Genomic DNA, 19,425 nt, shown 5'->3' on the forward strand with positions numbered 1-19,425 from the left:
ATTGGTGTCAGCCATATATTTTTAACAAACGTTTTGAATTTTTTTAACCCTCCCATATATTTTTTATACATTTATTTTTTAAAGCAATTATCTTCAAATGGATGCTGTGAAGTTAGGATTGATTCTTAATTAATTTTAACATCTTGTCAATTAAGATAACATTAAAAAAAAAACGCCCATGTAATATTTAATCTTTAAGAGATATTAAATTACGCAAAAAGAAAAATCTCAAAATAAAACCATTCAAAGAATTTGGAACCTTAAAATCATGGAATTTAAACCACCTGAAAATAAACAACCATAATGTATTATATTTATCTGAATTCATATCTTTTTAGTTAAACTAGACACAGGAGTTGGTACTGAGGTTAAACATGGTCCAGTGATGATTTATTACAATGAATCTTGGAGTGTTGTTTGTGATAAAGGCTTTACAGACAAGTCTGCCAAAGTTGTATGTAAAGAACTTGGTTTTGATGATGGCAAGGCTGTGACAGGTTCTGCCTACGGCAAAACGTTTGACCTAGTTTTGAAGAATAAATCACTGATCTGTCAAGGAGATGAGAAAGATGCCTTAAAATGTCTGACAAGTTCTGATTGTGGACGTTATGATAATTATGCCTCAGTGATGTGTTATATGATGTCTGATAGTATAAAGAGTCCAGGTAATGGTAATGTAAACACTGTGGATTCATTATTATTCGTTGTATACCAATTTTCGTGGGTTTTGTGGGTACATATGAACCACAAATTCAAATCTTCAACGAATATCATGATTTCAATAGGCTTTGTATACCAAGATTGGCAAAACCAGGAAATCAAATATCAACAAATATGCAAGTTTTCAGCAATCCATGAAAATTTATACCCACGAAAATAAATGAATCCACAGTAGATAAACAAAGGGTATCCATCCATGACATAAAATGAGTACATGCACAGCAGAAAACATACAAAAAGCAAAGGACTAGTGCTTGTATCACTGTTCTTCATCTTAAGAGCTGAATTAAGAACACTATTTGCTTTAATTAAAAATCACTCTTGTTAACGTTGAGTAATATCATGGGATTACTGGGTAATTGAATAAGTATCTGTTAAAATAATGTGAACTTGGACTATTGATTACAGAGGCAGATTCAGCCATTTGAAAAAAGGGGGGGGGGGTGTTCAACCATATGTACTCATTTAAATGCATTGATAATAAAAAAAAAGGGGGTTTCCAAACCCCGGAACACCCCCTCTGGATCTGCCACTGGATCAGACCTTTAGTCCTTTAGTCCTTTAGTAAATATTCTTGACTATAGATCCCAATTATTGAATTTTTTAACAAATTGATTACAACTGAGAAGATTTTTAGAGAAGTACAATCTGTTTAACAAATTGATTACAACTGAGAAGATTTTTAGAGAAGTACAATCTGTTGAACTACTTGACCAAAATTTCTGACTGATAAAATTGAATCCAAAGAAATCACAACAGCTTAGTTTTGATTACCTTTTTTTTTTCTTTTTTCACAGGTTATAAAGTTGACTTTGAGAAGGCAACTGGTGTCAACATATCAGCTGGTACACTGTCTGTTGAACAGTATGGAGTAAAGGGACACATCTCAAGTAGATTCTGGGATGATACAGATGCTATGGTTTTCTGTAAATCTAAGGGTTTCAAGTCAGGATTCATGTACCAAAAGTCTCCAGACCCATTCCACAAAGATCCACCAATTACAGTGGGAGATTTTAACTGTACAGGGAATGAGGCTTCATTACTGAACTGTTCCTTCAATTCCCGATTTAACCTTGGTAATAATACAATGAGTAATAGAGCTGGAGCTGTCTGTTACAACCATTCAGGTTAGTGACTTTGTTTGATTTTACTGTACGTTTATTTATTGCTATCTCAATGGCATGTACCGAAACTCCTTTTGTGCATTTTTTTTTAACAGCTTTCCTTATGGTATTGGATCTTTGTACATTGTTGAAGGTTGTAAGGTGGCTAGTTGATGTGTAGATATTACATTTGTTGTCTTTTTAGTCTTTGGCTGATATAGTTTTCATTGGCAATCAAACCCTGGCACCTTGTTTTGATATCTTGGCAATCAAACCCTGGCACCTTGTTTTGATATCTTGGCAATCAAACCCTGGCACCTTGTTCTGATATCTTGGCAATCAAACCCTGGCACCTTGTTCTGATATCTTGGCAATCAAACCCTGGCACCTTATTTTGATACCTTATCAAACATATCAATGAAAGAGGGGCATTAACTGATAATCAAAGTCTAAATGACAATTAAGACCTAACAAAGTCTTATTTTTTTCATCATCTGGTACCAAGTCAGGAATATGGCAGTTGTTATGTTGTTTGTTGGCGTTTGTTTTTGTTGCAGTTCAGTGTTTCTGTTGGTCTGTTGTTTTCTTCTAATAGTTGTTGTGTTTTCCTTGGTTTTAGTTTGTAATCCCAGATTTGTTTTCACTTAATCAATTTATGACATTGAGCAACAGTATACTACTGTTACCTTAATTCATGGTTGTCCAATTTTCTTTCTAGAGTTATGCCTCTTTACAAATGGAAAAATTGCTGATTTTTTTTTGTCCGTTCTGTAACTTTAGTTTGCCTGAACTAAATGTTCTGAAACTTATACACAACGCTTATTATGACAAAACTGAGATTAAGTACCAATTTGGGTAGATCACTTTTTTCCTTTATAATGTTATATGCAAGCAGGGGTATCATCTCTGTCCCATGGACACATTCTCCATTTATTTAAAATTTCATCAGCTATTAGTCATTCAAATAAAGATGTCACCGTATTTTCAAAAATTGAACTCTGCTGAAACCTACTGCAAATGTTTCCTTGCAGAGATTAGTAGTCATTCAGTAAAATTTATCTCGTTTTTTTCTGCCAACCTTTAAAGTGAAATACAGGAACATGACAATTTAATCTACAATGTCCAATCTAAAACAAAGGGAAGTTTTTGTCATTGAAGGAGGAAAGAAAACAATTGTTTGATGTAAACAAAAAGAAAACAGAAAAGAAGTAATGAATATTCATGATAAATCATTAGATACACATGCATATGGATTTTGTATTTCACTTGAAAAGATAACGAAAAATAGGGTTCTACAATGAAATCATTGTATTTTTGTTATCTTTTAACCTTCGATATATGTAGATAGGGTATTGTAAATTGGTCTTATGACAATACCTATCAGTTAGATACTAAGCTTTTTTAATGAAGTCTTAAAAATGTTGTCTGCTCTATGGTCGGGTTGTCTCTTTGACATATTCCCCATTTCTATTCTCAATTTTATTGTTTTAAGTATATTTGAATATGCACAAAATGAATAACATAAACTTGATAAAAACATGGTGAGTTTGACAATTAATCTTTCCTGAAATCTTAAAGGAGCACTAGCTACGAGGTATATAAAAAATCTAAAGTTTGATTTTTTTCTGTTCAATCAATAATGAAAGTGAAATAGTGAAATAACAATTCGCTTTTTGCAGCCAAAAAGGTTCAATTTTGTCAAATTACGCTTAAAGAAACACTGATAATTAGTAATTCACTTGCAAGTGAATGAGTCGACATCTTTAAATCCGTATTCATGTGAACTTCAATTTAACCCCTAGCTAGAGATTGACAACGCATGCATTCTACGTGTACTGGTTATTTAAACAAAAAGAATGTCAACAATGAAAGTGAAACTACGGTAAATCATTTGATTACTAATTTGATGCACATAAAATCATTCTTATACGGTTAAAAACAATGAGAAACATCTATTTTTAATCTATAAAATAAAATCAAACAGACCTATAAAAATCCAATTGCACGTGTTGGTTTAATCTATTCATATCTTTATTTATGTTTACATCGCTTATATGGTCATCTGAGGTCAAATCGATAGTTAATTAGATGGTGTCTGGACTAAAATACACACGAAATGAACCTATATATTATCTACCCCATGCTCTGTAAATTGTTTATTTTAGACTTTTGATAGTTTGGATAAATGTTTTACATTGTTATAAATCAAATATGAGAATTTGAGTCAAATCGGTGACCATGAATTTGACAGCTAGTGCCCCTTTAACATGATAATAAAACAAGTGTTCCCTTTTTTTTTAACGTAACTTAGAGTGCTTGACCTATTTTTCTTTTTTATCTCTTATGAACATACATTATAATCTACTGCTGATAAATTTATGTGCAATACAATTCAAACATAAAAGTTTTTATCATGTTTTTGCTGAAAATTTTTCACTAATCTGTCAATAATCACATGAGGAAAAATTTGATAATTTTCCTTATACGCAATCTTTATTTTGTTGATAGAGATCGATAATACAGAAGTTAAAAGTATAATGTCAGAGAGAAAAAGGGTGCAAATAAATCTATCTAATAAAACATAATAAAATTTGTAGTTATTGTCATCGTTACAAATTTACAATAAATGGTACAAATAAATCTGCCCATAATACAAGTTATTGTAATTTTTTGCTAATTTGCAAAAAAGGAGGCAAATAAATCTGCCCATAATAGAATTTGAAGTTATTGAAATTGTTGTGAATTAATAAAAAAAGTAGGCAAATAAATGTGCCCATAATACAATTTTTATTTTTTGTAATCGTTGCGATTTAACAATAAATGTTGCAAATAAATCTGCCCATAGTACAATTTGAAGATATTGTAATTTTTGCGAATTTACAAAAAAGGAGGCAAATAAATGTGCCCATAATACAATTTGTATTTATTGTAATCATTACCAGTTAACAAAAAAAGGGTGCAAATGAATCTGTCCATGATACAATTTGTAGTTATTTTAATCATTACTAGTTTACAAAAAAGGGGGAAAATGAATCTATCCATAATACAATGTGAAGATATTGTAATTGTTGCGAATTACAATAAAGGGGGCAAACGAATCTGCCATTTATACAACCTAAAGTTATTGTAGTTGTTACGAAATTTACAAAAAAGGGGGAAAACGAATCAGCCCATACAATTAGGAGTTATTGTAATCATTTCGTTTTTTTTAAAATATATACAAATGCAATATATGTACATTAAAACAATAAGTTCTTTTTCAGTCTGTGAAAACTTTTCCTTGTTCAATTACACTTTTTGATATTTCCTAGTTAATATTCTAGTATGTTCATCTTATAAAGCTTTGCTTTGTTAGAATTTCCTTCAGGTGTTTTACATCCTATATAGAGCCAATTCAATTTTCCTTCTGTACTAAACGCTAAAGATATTGGATTTTTGATGTCTTTGACTGTTGTTTTATAGGTTGCAAGGCAATCACCATTGTGGTTAAGGAAATGGAGACTGCTGTTACTTGTCTCAACCACAATTACGTAGTCCGATGATGTTGTCACTAATGTGTCTGATAAAGATTTTACTGCAAAAGCTATGATGATATCGTTCTGACGTATGACAATTACTCTGCTTTCACGATTTCCTATGGAAGTTCCACATTGATCAAGCACAAAAATGTTGCCATTACTGGTACTGGTTATACGCATAGGGTTTTTGAAGAGAAGAACTTCATTTTTGTCAAATTCATATGTTCTCAATTCGTTGCCATCTTTATCCATTATGTGGACAGATTTTTTTTTATCAGAACATCGATGGGCTCCCCCTACTATTATATTGCCATCTTTTGCTACATGCACGCATTGTATTCTTAGTATTTCTACCCCATATTTAGAGTCTTTAACATCACATGGCTGGTCTGAATTTGTTATCTGTTTAAGTTTTGAATCACCAGTAGCCAATAGTAGATCATTTGTAGAAGTAAGGGCAATATCAGAAACAGTAATATCGAAATTCACTGTTACATTCAGGTTTTTCTCTTGAAGTTCAACTTTCTGTAGAGCAGTAGGTTTAGCAAACAATCGTTGACGAAGTGTGTTTTGCTTTTCTCCACTTCCGATCCATAGCAGATTGTTAGTTGATACTGATAAGAGCTTTATACAGTTAAGTTTGGTCCCGTATTTCTCTTCATTGGTTAATTCAACTGTAATTTGGGGTTGATGATTCCGGCTTGGTTTTTTTCTTGATACTTCTAGTCTCATTTCTATTATATCAACTATTTTGTGATCCTTTTGTAACTTACATCTTGAATGAATTTTGCCTTTACAATCTGTACACAATTTGATGCCACAATGAATACACTTCCATTTCACTTTTGTGAAATGTTCACCAATTTGACTCAAACCCTCATATTTGATTTAAAAACATTTATCCAAATTATAAAAAGTTTAAAATGAACAATATACCAGGCATGGGCTGGATATTATGTAGCTTTGTTGGGAGTATTTTAGCCTAGACGCCATCTAATTACCTGCTGAGTTGAACTCCACATACCTATGATTGCCATATAAGCAATATAACCATAAAGATAGCAGTCTTGTGTAATGGGATTTTTCTAGGTCTGTTTCATTTTATATTATAAATAAAATATGTACCGGTATGTATATATATATGTGAATCGTGGTTTTAACCTGTATAAGAATGTTTTTTTTGTGGATCAAATCAGTCATTCAAATGATTTACCTTTGTTTAACTTTCAATGTTGACAATCTTTTCTTTTAAATAATTAAACACGCACAATGTATGTGGTATCCTACTCTAGCTAAGGGGTTAAATTGAAGTTAACATGAATACGGATTCAGTGAGGTTGAATTATTCACTTGCAAGTGAATAAATCATCATCAATGTTTGTTAGCTTATTTTGACAAAATTCAACCAAACTGGCTGCTAAAAGCGATATAAATTATTTGTAGCTAGATAAAATATAACCTCTTTATAATTGGGCTCTTAGGCATTGAATTTTATGTAAAATAAAATAAAATATTTCTTGTGACACTTAAACTGAATTAAAGTATTTGTTCACAGCAAAGAAAGGGGGGGGGGGGGGGGTGTGTGTGTTGTAAATAGATAGGATGGGACTATATAAGTCTGTTTAATTAGGCTGAATAATCATACAAAAATCATATTTCAAGTTTATCTTGTGTTCTTAGAACTTACAATTATCTGTTTTTTGTCTCTGTACATTTTTTATAAAAATTTGTCTAGAATCTTTATATTTCTCATTTTCTTTCTCTTGGACTGCCGCCATTTAATATAAGTGTATTTTACCCTGATATTGGTTTGAGTATGCATAAGGAAATTTATATTTATAAACAAATGGTATATGAGTTCAATGATTGAAAGGAAACCCCTACAGAAAATCTGTCCAAGTGTACATATTCTGAATTTTGGACACTGCATTTTTTAAATTTTAAGTCAGTTTTGTCTTTGTAGGCTTCAGTATTATAATGGTACATGTACATTTCAAATAATATTAGCCTAGTTACTTCCCTTGTTTTCTTGGTAACTATGATACTAAGGTTGGGTTTTCAGAAGCCACATTACATTGAGGAATTGTGTAACAAGTATTTGGACATACAGTTAAAGAATTTCTCAGAATTTAGCCTAAACTAACATCACATAAATTCTCTACAGCATTAACTAAGGGTTTGTAGTGGGTTCTTCATTTCTTTATTTTTTTGGGTTTTTTTTTAGATTATTTCCCCTTTTCTTTATATATTTAGCTTATTATTCTCTATTTTTATATATGTATTAACAACCCATTATTCTCTGTTTTTTGTTTTTTGCCCTATTCACTACTTGTAACCCCCATCCTGACCCTCATAACACATTAAACATCAATTTGAAGTGTACATTGGCATGATCTCCGTAAAAATGAACAGTGCTTGATGTGTATTTGATCCTCTAAGTTTTAAAAGTTTTAAAACCAAAATAAATATGCAAATAAGTCTGCTATTGAAATTACTTAACATAAACTTGTGTCTTCTGCAGGTGTAAACTATAGAATAGTAGGAGGAGAAAAGGACAGTTTTGGTCGTAACAAAACAGGAAGAGTAGAGTTGCAGTTAAATGGACAGTGGGGCACAGTATGTGATACAAACTGGGATGACCGTGAAGCCAGTGTTCTGTGTCGATCCCTTAACTTTAGTGATGGCTATGCTATCAAGGATGCTCATTATGGACAGGGAACAGGACCAGTTTGGATAGGGTATCTGAATTGCAATGGTACTGAAAAGTACATACACTCCTGCTCACATAGAGGATTTAATGATGCAATTACTAAAAATAGCTGGAAGAAATGTACAAACCATAGAAATGATGCATCAGTGGCATGTGTTGATAAAGGTAGGTATATCATTCCTAGTTACCTAAATTTTTATTTAGATTTTTACTTTCATTTTAAGACTTCCATACATACTGGTACATGATAACAATAAATCTAAGTTTGAAAAATACAAAGCATAAAATCCGTTTCATTGGGAAAATTGAAGCAAAAATAAAATCACTTTTGAATTCTTTCACAAATAAACATAGATTTCAGTCAATTTTTACTTACAAATGTGTTTTAAAATGCATGCAATTTTCATGCCCCATTTATGGGCATTATGTTTTCTGGTCTGTGATACATGTACTTCCGTCAGTCTGTTCGTCCATCTGTCACGCCTCAGGTTTAAGTTTTTGGTCGAGGTAGTTTTGGATGAAGTTGTGAAGTCCAATCAACTTGAAACTTGTATACATGTTCCCTATGATATGATCTTTCTAATTTTAATGACAAATATTAGAGATTTTATCCCATTTTTACGGTCCACTGAACATAGAAAATGGTAGTGAAAATGGGGCATCTATGTACTAGGGACACATTCTTGTTGTTGCTTCTGATTTGATTACAATTGGTTGTGTACCTGAAGCAAAATTTAAGACTCAGAAAAAGAAACCAGTTTGAATTTTATATCTATATTCTTATAATAAACTCACTATCATTTTCAAGCTTAAAGGAAATATTACAATATCATTGTTTTGTGAATAATTACAGTACAATGTATACATTTATTTTGTAGTGAGACTAAGCCTTGGTTTGAATGCTACCATGGGTGCTGTAGAAGTTTATCATAACAAGCAATGGATGACAGTTTGTGATGTAGGCTTTAACAAGCTTGCCGCTGAGGTCATCTGTAGGTCAATGGGATTTTCACATGGAACAGAAATGGAAGGATCTGTCTTTGGAAACAAGACTGGACCAATAGGACTGATTGACGTCCTTTGCGGTGGTGATGAAAGTGATCTGTTTAAATGTCGTTATGAATGGAATTCAGTAGCTTGTCGTAGTAAGAAGTATGCCTCTGTTTATTGCAGTAATGAGGATATAGTAGCTACTGGTAATTATATAGATTTTATTCCCAAATTACTGTGAATTCATTTATTTTTATGGGTACCAATTTTAGTGGATTGAGAAAAACATTTCTGTGGAAATTTGATTTCATGGTTTTGCCAATTCTGCAAACAACCTGACAAAAAATTTGTGATTAGTTGTAAATTTAAATTCTTGGTTCACCTGTACCTACAAAATCTACGAATATTTGTATACAATAATTAATTATGAATCCACAGTAATACCTATTCAGGTCATATTTAAATTCTGTGAGTACATTCGTTCATACATCCTTCTGTCCGGCTTTTGTTTACATATCTGCTCATGAATCGATAGAATGTTGCAAAACTATCACAGAATCTTACTCACATGATGTGTTTTTTCTACCTTCTATTTCGCTTCTCCATCTGATAGACTTTTGGGGTTTGACTTTGTGATGATATGGATATAGACTTTGTCTTATCTGCACATTACAGTTCCCTTTGTATCTTCTTCTCCTAAACCCTTAATCATAACTTACAGCAGATTTCAGTGAGTATGTAGCTAATGGTAATATCTTTGGTTAGCTTGCTTGTTAGCTGAACCGTGAAGTCATTGTTAGGTAAGGTATACTACCCTCCTTTTAAAGTAGCTTAGTCCTACAGAGAGATAGATTGGTTATATGTTGGGCTAGTCAACTATAAAAGGAGGGTAGTTTACCTCACCTAACAATGACTTCACGGTTCAGCTAACAAGCAAGCTAACCAAAGATATTACCTTTAGCTACATACTCACTGAAATCTGCTGTAATAATACTTCCAAGAATATTTACCAAGTTATTTAATTGTGTACCTATTATTTTGTGTTTCTTTGGTTGCAAATATTTTTTTTGGTTTCCCTTTAATAGACAATTATGGACTTTTTAGTGGCAGGTGTATAATTTTGTGAGCTTTGCTTGCATAACCCCATGCTTTTAAACTTGTTGGTTTCTGTTATAATTTTGCATTCATTTATTTTTAAGGGTATTTGGTTCATGTCAAAGTCTACATTTAATCCTATAGAAAATAGAAAGATTGCACAGTTTTTTTTAAAAGTTGTGTACCTGCCATTATGGATTTCTTTTGACTGTCTCCGCTTCAAACACTTTCACTTTTTCTGACCTTTAACTTTATTTATAGGGATAGTAGATCTTGCTATGGATAGAAAACAAGTGCTGTGTTTAATATCAATAATTTCCAAAAAGCTTTTGTTTATTTTTTGTTCGTATTATTAACATTTTGACTTTAATTTCAGCATTTGACAGTAGGATTGTTCCTGATGATAAGTCTGACACTCACGGAACAGTACAGGTGAAGATTAGCGGAGTCTGGGGATCAGTCTGTAGTAAAGGATGGAGTAATGCTGAAGCTAATCTAGTCTGCAGGAAAAATGGCTTTGCTGGTGGGGTACCATATAGGGTACCAGAAACTAGCCAGGTCAAACCACCAATACTAATGAGCAATGTCAGATGCCAGGGGTCAGAGGTTGACCTAGATAAATGTTCTTTTACAAGGTCAGGACAGCAAGAGAGTTGTGAGTACACTGAAACCAGGGCAGGTGTACTCTGTTACAAAACATCAGGTAAGCATGGATTGTTTAAATCTACTATATAATAGAATATTGTTTTTTTGCAGATAATATTTTTTGTGTTGAGCCTTTTTCAATCAATTTATTTTTTCAATTTCTAACTTCATTTTGTAAGAAGATCTAATTTTAATTTTAGTGACTTTTTGTATTAATCTAATTTTTCTAATCTGAAGATTAGTGAAAATAATTTGCACATACAAATAAGTTTCTTTACAGTATTTTTGCAGGTCTTTCTTCAGTTTTACAATGAATTATTAATTTGAGTTTTTTGAGAATGTCAAATTTTTAATCAGTAGTAGCCTTATTTTATATTAAAAAAAATATATATAATAAAAGATTTACAAAACAAGATTATTATCTATGTAGTATAATTAAATAATCTCTAAACAAACATGGGTTATTGTGCTTGAAGTGGAATGGTGAGAATGACTGGTATTATTAAAGGGCACTAAGTAGTGACTTTAACATTTGGTAGAATTATTTTTTTTCTTATTTTTTTTCTGACCAGTAACACAGGCTATTTTTTAATTTTTTTTACCATGATCTTTAAACTTATTATTTTCTATCTTTATTTGTGTTTCAGGTATCCATTATTCTCTTGTTGGTGGACCAAATAATGCAACGGGACGAGTAAAGATTATGTATGATGGCCAGGCAGGTGGTGTTTGTAATTTCCTGTGGGATTCTCGTGATGCTCAAGTTTTCTGTAAAAGTATTGGATACAAGGGTGGTATAGAGATCGCTGGAGCTCAGTTTGGACAGAATCCTGGCGTGTATTGGTTCTCCAGAATGTCATGTGATGGTTCTGAGGACAATGTACTCAAGTGTAGTCATTCTGGCTTCAATAGATCACGGGGATTTGAGACAACATATGAGAAATTGTGTAAGAAAAGACCAAATGATGCTGCTGCTAGATGTTTTAATAATGAAATCGGTAAGACTTAATGCAGATGGTCTGTATATGTCACTCATGGTATACTAAAAATGATGACTAATTTAAGTTTTACCCTCTCTTTTTGTAGGAAAGATAAATTTTAGAACTTAAAAAACAAACAAAATAAATTAAGTAAGATACAAATGGCAAAACACAGCAAAAAGAATGAAATAAGTAAGATACAAATGGCAGAACACAGCCAAAAGAATGAAATTCATCAGTAAGATACAAATGGCAAAACACAGCAACATTAAAAGACAAACATTGTAAAGCCACAAGAGAATGGGCACTTCTCTTTATAATCTTGCCACTTCTTCATGTCAGTTTGAAAAAGATACTTATTTTTGTTGATTTCGTGTGTAAAAAGTAAAATCACAAAAATACTGAACTTAGAGGAAAATCAATTCGGAAAGTCAAATCAATTCGGAAAGTCAATAATCACATGGCAAAATCAAATAACAAAACGCATCAAAAACGAATTGACAAGAACTGTCATATTCCTGACTTGGTACATGCATTTTCAAATGTAGAAAATGGTGGATTGAACCTGGTTTTATAGCGCTAAACCTCTCACTTGTACGACAGTCTAAGGATAACTATAAATTTAATTGTTCAACAAAGTGCAAATATTCTATAGGCTTGTATGTAGACTTGGCGAAAACCCATAATCAAATATCAACTTTTTTTTTATATTCACCAAAATAGATGAATCCACAGTATTGCAAAAGTTTGTTATTAATCCAAGAATAATTTAATTTTTTTCAGCTATTAAAGGTGTCAGATTATCCACTGGTTCATACTATGGTCGAGTTGAAATATTATTAAGTGGACCCAATGAATGGGGCACTGTATGTGATGACTACTGGGACGACCGTGATGCAACTGTTGTGTGCCGCCAACTAGGATTTAAAAGTGGCATTGCAAAGAAATCTGGACAGTTTGGTTTAGGATCAGGGCCAATCTGGTTAGACAATGTCAACTGTCAGGGAACAGAACTAGGAATAGAGGAGTGTACACATAATGGATTTAATATACAAAACTGTAACCATATGGAAGATGCAGGAGTCATTTGTAGTGGTATGTATAACTGTAATGTCCTGTACTCTAAACTCAAGTCAAGACACTTTTCATTTTTTTTTATCTTTTATTTGTTTTTAAATAGTCAGGATTTAACATACATTTACCCCATCACTACCACCTGACAAGGGTATCAAGGGGTTACATATAGAATAATTCAGTATACAATATATATCATTGACAAATTGATTTTTAGAATTATAGTATTTTTTTATATCTTTATGTTAATTTTCTTTGCAGAGGTGACATCAGACATTTAATAACCTTAGCATAGATTTACAATTTTTTAACAAAATGTAGCAAGATATGACATATACGTTTTCAAGGCCATTCAGTGATCCTAACACCTTAACTAAAATTAATTTGCCTCGTTTAATTTTCTTAAAATTTTGACAAAGTATTTACTTTGACCCTTTGACAAAAATATAAAAATTTCAAAAAATTTGAACCAAGCGTTTAATCAGAAAAATTACACTTGTGATATAGCAGTTTGACAAACACTAATTTTGATCATTGAGAAGCTTAATATTCCGGTAAGAACACAACGTCATTAAAACGTTCTGCTGATTTTACAGAGTTATCTCCCTGTAGTGTTAGGTACCACCTTAAATAAATTGATTTAAAACTATACATCAGAGATGTTTTCTACCCCCATATCTTTTCATTTTCTATGTCCTTGACAAGGGCAACAGGGCTAACATCTGTCTAGAGGTCCATCTGTCCTATTTTGATTTCCTTCCTTTCTTTAATTTAACTTTCCCTCATCCAAATTTTATGAAACTCGTACACAATGCTAAGAACCAAAACTAGCAGACAGGGTTTTAATTTGGATAGTGAGTCACTTATAGTTCCAGAGAAATTACTCTTTTTTAAAATTTCAAATCTTGAGTGACAGCATTCGTGTCTTCAGACACATTCTTCTTTTATTTGCACAATACATTGATGATAAAAAAGTTTTAAAAAACGCTAAGTTTCATATGTAACTATTCCAGTCATAATTAGGTTCGATAACTCTGTATGTGACTGGTTTAATTAGGATTATGTAAAATGTACTGGTTACCAGTGTAATGATTTCAAAAAATATATATATAATAATATAGATATTTCATCTTTGTTACCATCCATCCGTGGTTTCCTTTTGTTAATATAAAATATTATAATAAAATGATTTCATAAACAATCGTATAATACTAATATATATATATTAGGTCTTGTCAAAACTTCATCGTGATTAGGCCACGTTGCCATGTTTGTTTTCTTTGATCACGTTGGTGACTTAATTAATATCTCTACAATCTAGCTATATCCTTGATTATCATACGAGTTACAATAACGTGTCATATTTAATTGCAATACAAACAGTTAAATCTTATTGAATTATTTGCATGTGCAAAATAAGTGTCGAACATCGTCTACATTTGAAAATTATTTGGGCGCCATTTTGTTATATGTAACTTCGAAATTTTATCAAAACAAATAGCATGTATCCTCTTTAACAGAGGGAAACAATGTTTAATTCTATGCTGCATTAAGGTAAGACAATTATTGATTTTCATCGTACAAATCTTCAAAAATATATATTCCCATGTCGCCCCAAGCTAACAATGTACATGTTAACTGCATGGTCAGTGCATGTAAATCTTTATTTTTAGTGTGAGAGACTGTTTCTAATAAACATATTGAAGAACATGTGAAAAAAGAAATTTCTTAAGTACAAAAAGACACACTTTGATAAATTTTTGAAATATTACTTTTTGATTTATAACTAAATTAATACCGGCATGTCGTGTCGTTGTGAACCCTTCAACAGTGGCCACCATTTTGAAAATATTACTGAAAACTGCCAAAATATGAACTTTTCAACCAAATTTCGAAGCAAAAAGTTTAATACCTGAACTGATATGGTTTGCGATTTCATTTAAATGAATATGTTGTCGATCTTTTTAGGGGTTGGGAGGATATAAGTAACAAGAAATTAGTTGAGAAAATTGATTTTACAAAAAGCTCCCATTGCAATTTCATCGAGTTTTAATGAAGATGTCAATGGAGGCTGTGAAGCTATGTCACCTCAATTTTCAAACTTATTTCGAAGCACGAAATCATATTTCTGAACTGAAACTTAAAACATATTTAATTGTAAAAAATTATTAACTGTAAAACGCGGGGTTGGGAGGGAAAATATACATTATAACAAAAAAGGTATGACTGTTTTATCTATGTACCACGTTCACTTTCATTGATAATCAATCGGCCATTAATGATATACAACTTAAGTGTAAAAGTCACGTGATGACGGAGATAGTTGGATATGTAACCTTTAGTTGTTAATTTCATTAAATCTATACGTCACCTGCCAATAGCCAGTACTTCAGTACTGGCATAAAAATATGAATTTTGTGTTTAATATTAAAACTTGCTTTAGGAAATTTTTTTTTTAACAAAAATGATAATGACAGAAATAGAAAAATTTCAATAAAAATGAACCCCCAAGACACTTTATCGAAAAAATATTGAGAAACTTCAAATTTCCTAAACAATAGAAAGTGATTAAAACGTTTGTTAGATTTTTTTCAGATTTGTCTCTCTGTAGCTTCATGTACCACCTTTAAAAAGAAATACTTTTTTTATCATTTCAGGTAACAAGACAAAAAGTGAGTCTTTAATATCTGAGTTAACAGGTGGACAAGGTGTAGTGTTAGCAGCAACAATACCCATAATTCTCATATTGATGGCATTAATTGTTGGTGTCGGTTTATACTTTTGGCGGCAGAGGACTGCATCCCCAGACAAAAAAGTCTTGGTTGAAAACGATATGAACGACCCAAATCCAACAACAACAGTTCATACAGAGGGAGGAGTTGGAGTGACACTGACAAAATTACGAGCTCATTTCTCTAAAGCAAGAACATCCTTTCAAAATGGTAGCAAAGACACAAAATCTCCTACAATGTCATTGGGTAATCCAAATTACGATCAAATGACTGACTCAAATGAAGGGAAATCGGAATCAGATATATAATTTGTGATGGCAAAGCTGTGATTTGTAATTTTGTACAGAACTAACTATGATTTTATATCTTCTTATCAGACTTATTTTTATAATGTATTGATTGATTTAACATTATATTGCCAATGTGACATTTGTGGTTAAAGTTATTCTTTGATTAGTTCAGATCAGCTTACTATTTTCCTACAGTTAAACTTGTCTGAAGTTCCTTGAAATACTGTGGATTCGTTTATTTTCATGGAACCAATTTCATGGATGAAGGAATTCTGACATGTTAGTGGATATATAATTTAGCAGTTTTGCTAAAGTCTGTAACAAAGCCTAAAGAAAAATCGTCATTTGTTGAACAATTAATTTCGTGGATCACCTATACCCACAAAAATTGGTATCGAACAAATAATAATGAGTCCACAGTAGAAGGTATTTCTGTTGTAAAACTTTGACCTTGATAAGGGAATTTCCAGAAAAAAAATACCCGGGTTGGATCTCCTCTTTTAACCTACTGAAGATTCATTTATTTTTGTGGGTACTAATTTTTGTGGATTGAGGAAAACTTGCATTTTTGTTGATATTTGATTTCATGGTTTTTCAAAAAGTCTGCATTTAATCGTACAACACAATTACAATTTGTTGAACATTTAAATTTGTGGTTGCCATGTACCAACAAAATACACAAAAATTGGTATCCAACGAATATTAATGAATCCACAGTAGTTGGGAGTGTATCACCAGTTTCACAGAATTTATGAATAAGAGGAACCATTTAAAAAAATCTGTTCTCACTCAGAATAAGAATGGAGTTTCAACCTCCTAGATGATTTTTTTTCTCTAAAATTGCCATAATCAAATGATAACTTTAATCAATTGTTTGGCAATGAGTAGAAAGAGTGTTTTTTTTGTGGATATTTTATGTAATTGTGTTACTCAGAAATTATTGTGAGGTTTTTATTATTGTGAATAATGCGACAGAGTTGTAAACGCAATAATTAAAACTTGCATTTTGTAATATTTTATCTGAATTAAGCAGGATTTATCTCAAAATCGTAAAAATAAAAATCGCATTTCAGTTTAAAATTTCAAAATTGCAATAATAAATGCACGCAATAATTTCTGAATTTACAGTATTGTAGAAACAAAATCATTTATAATAGTGCTTACTAGTTCATACTCATACCTGCCAACTTTCTTAATAGAGGGTTCAACATCTCTCATGCACGAAACCTATCAATCCAGAAAGTTGGCAGGTCTGTATATAAATATTATTTAATGAATGAACATTACAAAAAAGTAAAATAATGCAATTTTATAGAGCTATTTTCTTAAGGTTTGGTGGGCTTGCTTGCTTTGTTTGTATAAATATTTGCTGTAGCATACAAAAGCATAATACAAGCTAAACCCCCACCTATCTATTGATTGTAATTGTAAAACTTAATTTCAATGCTTGAGCAAACTGTTGTGCAAACTAGGCAAGCACACTAATCAAACCTTTAACCTGCATGTATTTGGAAAATAGCTCTAACCTAATTTACAAATTCTATAATGGATATCAATAAGATAAAGATAGAAAATTGTGTACATTTTTTTGGCATAAAAGCTAAAGGGCATCAATAGCAAATGGATAGATGCTTTTACAATTTTTTCAATAGCCTGTGTTTTAATTCTAACAATTGAATTATAATTCTGATAATAATTTTAAGATTTGTAGGCATCAATATTTGATTTGATGGTCACAAATATCCCTTTACTGCTTTAGTTAACCATAAATGATCTGTGGCGGATGACACATATCAACACTGTATACTCTCTTACATGTTTAACATTCTGATTTATGAAAATTATTATTACATATAAAAAACAGTATAAGCACTTTGTTTTAAAGATATGATAGAAAAAGTTAATAACATTACTCCTTTAAAAATGCTTTACGAGCGCTTTAATGCATTCAGAATCTCTTGTGGAAAATTTTTGAATCCTGCTTGATGCATTTATATACCAACAAAATATGATACCTGTGCATAACATATGCTTCCAAAATAATTGTTACAAGGTATGGTCATGACCGTTATCTATATTCACATTCCATATTGTGTTAGAACCATTCCAGCTTAATCTTTTGACTTTATGCAGGTACAGGAGTTTTATGGTAATGTTTAATTATGCCCCCTCCAAGTCTTTTACATCTTTATATAAGTCAAAGACTTAAATGCATCATCATATTTAACCTGTGTTATGTAAAACTACCTGTATTCACAGTAAAAATGTGTGCTCAAAAACAGCAAATCCAGTATTTTGATTGGTTGATTTAAGAGTTTGAGGATGATAATTGTACTCTATTATTTTATGACAGTTGGCCCTGGGTTTGGACAGACACTTGACTTGCTTCATGCAACTTCCAAGTTTTGTAATTTGTCCATCTTTATTTTATTTTATTTGAAATTGAAGATTTTCATGGGGTTTTCTGTGCATAACACTTCATCCAGATCTATATTTGAAGGAATTTTGTCAATGTTAAATGGCCATCAGTTCATATTTGAATACACCTTATCGCTATTTGTCCGCCATTGCTGGATATCACACAGGTTCCCGTAAAATGTTGACGTCATAAAACAAAATATCTGACGCCACAATGGAAAAGTGATTGTTGTTGACGTCAAAAGTTCAAGCAGCCGTGTCAGCCGGGATTAGCGATAAGGTGTATAGAAGTAAACACTATAAATGTTGATTCATTTATTTTTGTGGGTGCCAAATTTGGTGGATCAAAGAAAATTTGGATGTTTGTGGATATTTGTTTTTGTTGTTTTGCCTAAGTCTACTCAAAAGCTTTTAGAATATTTGTCATTCGTGGAACATTTAATTTTGGGGTTCACCTGTACATACCAAATCCACAAAAATTGGTCTCAATCTAATAATAATGAATCCGCAATTGGACAATATATGTATTGATTCATAAAAATGTGAATTTTAAAAGCTGCATCTTGTGTCAGATGTAGGCTTATAATTAAAATAATCATATATAGGAAAATCAGGACTGCAAGCATGCAACAATCAATCTATAGACAAAAATCATTTTCAGAGATGTATGGTTTTTATTCCATCATGAAATCCATAAAAACGTTTTTATATAAGCTCTCAAATACCTTGTATCCCTGGCATAGATTTGAAAATGCATGATTTGTAAGCCGAAATAGTAGTTTAATAGCGGTAAAAACTAAATATCTGTTATATTTCTGTCATTTATTTGTTGTCATTCCAATCTGTAATTTTTTTTTTATGAATGAAAGATGAGTTTGTGAGGAAAATCATCCATTATGCTATTATTATTAATGTGGAAGCACAAATAAAATGTGAACATAGTTTGTATTTTCTTCTTCTTGTCACAATGTGTGAAAAAGATGGGTCTGGTTTTGTCCCGTGTCTACAATCAATCCTGCAGCAGTTACTATAAAAAAAAAAGAAGATGTGATATGATTGCCGATGAGACAGTTCTCCACAAGAGACCAAAATGACACAGAAATTAACAACTATAGGTCACCATAAGGCCTTCAACAGCTATAAAAGGCCC

General features: G+C 31.7%; 1 protein-coding gene across 1 annotated transcript in view; it reads left to right on the forward strand.

Annotated features, from left to right (window-relative positions):
• LOC143072617 (scavenger receptor cysteine-rich domain-containing protein DMBT1-like) overlaps positions 1-19,217 on the forward strand; it is a 71,650-nt gene extending 52,433 nt beyond the window's left edge. Inside the window, exons 26-33 of the mRNA XM_076247657.1 lie at positions 339-665; positions 1,518-1,847; positions 7,863-8,216; positions 8,930-9,247; positions 10,513-10,839; positions 11,429-11,779; positions 12,545-12,856; positions 15,493-19,217. Of these exons, the coding sequence (XP_076103772.1) occupies positions 339-665; positions 1,518-1,847; positions 7,863-8,216; positions 8,930-9,247; positions 10,513-10,839; positions 11,429-11,779; positions 12,545-12,856; positions 15,493-15,875 (2,702 nt within the window). The 3' untranslated portion in view covers positions 15,876-19,217. The remainder of the gene's footprint in view (positions 1-338; positions 666-1,517; positions 1,848-7,862; positions 8,217-8,929; positions 9,248-10,512; positions 10,840-11,428; positions 11,780-12,544; positions 12,857-15,492) is intronic.
• Positions 19,218-19,425: the final 208 nt, after the last annotated feature.

Source organism: Mytilus galloprovincialis, chromosome 4 (genome assembly GCF_965363235.1).
Source record: "Mytilus galloprovincialis chromosome 4, xbMytGall1.hap1.1, whole genome shotgun sequence".
NCBI lineage: Eukaryota > Metazoa > Mollusca > Bivalvia > Mytilida > Mytilidae > Mytilus > Mytilus galloprovincialis.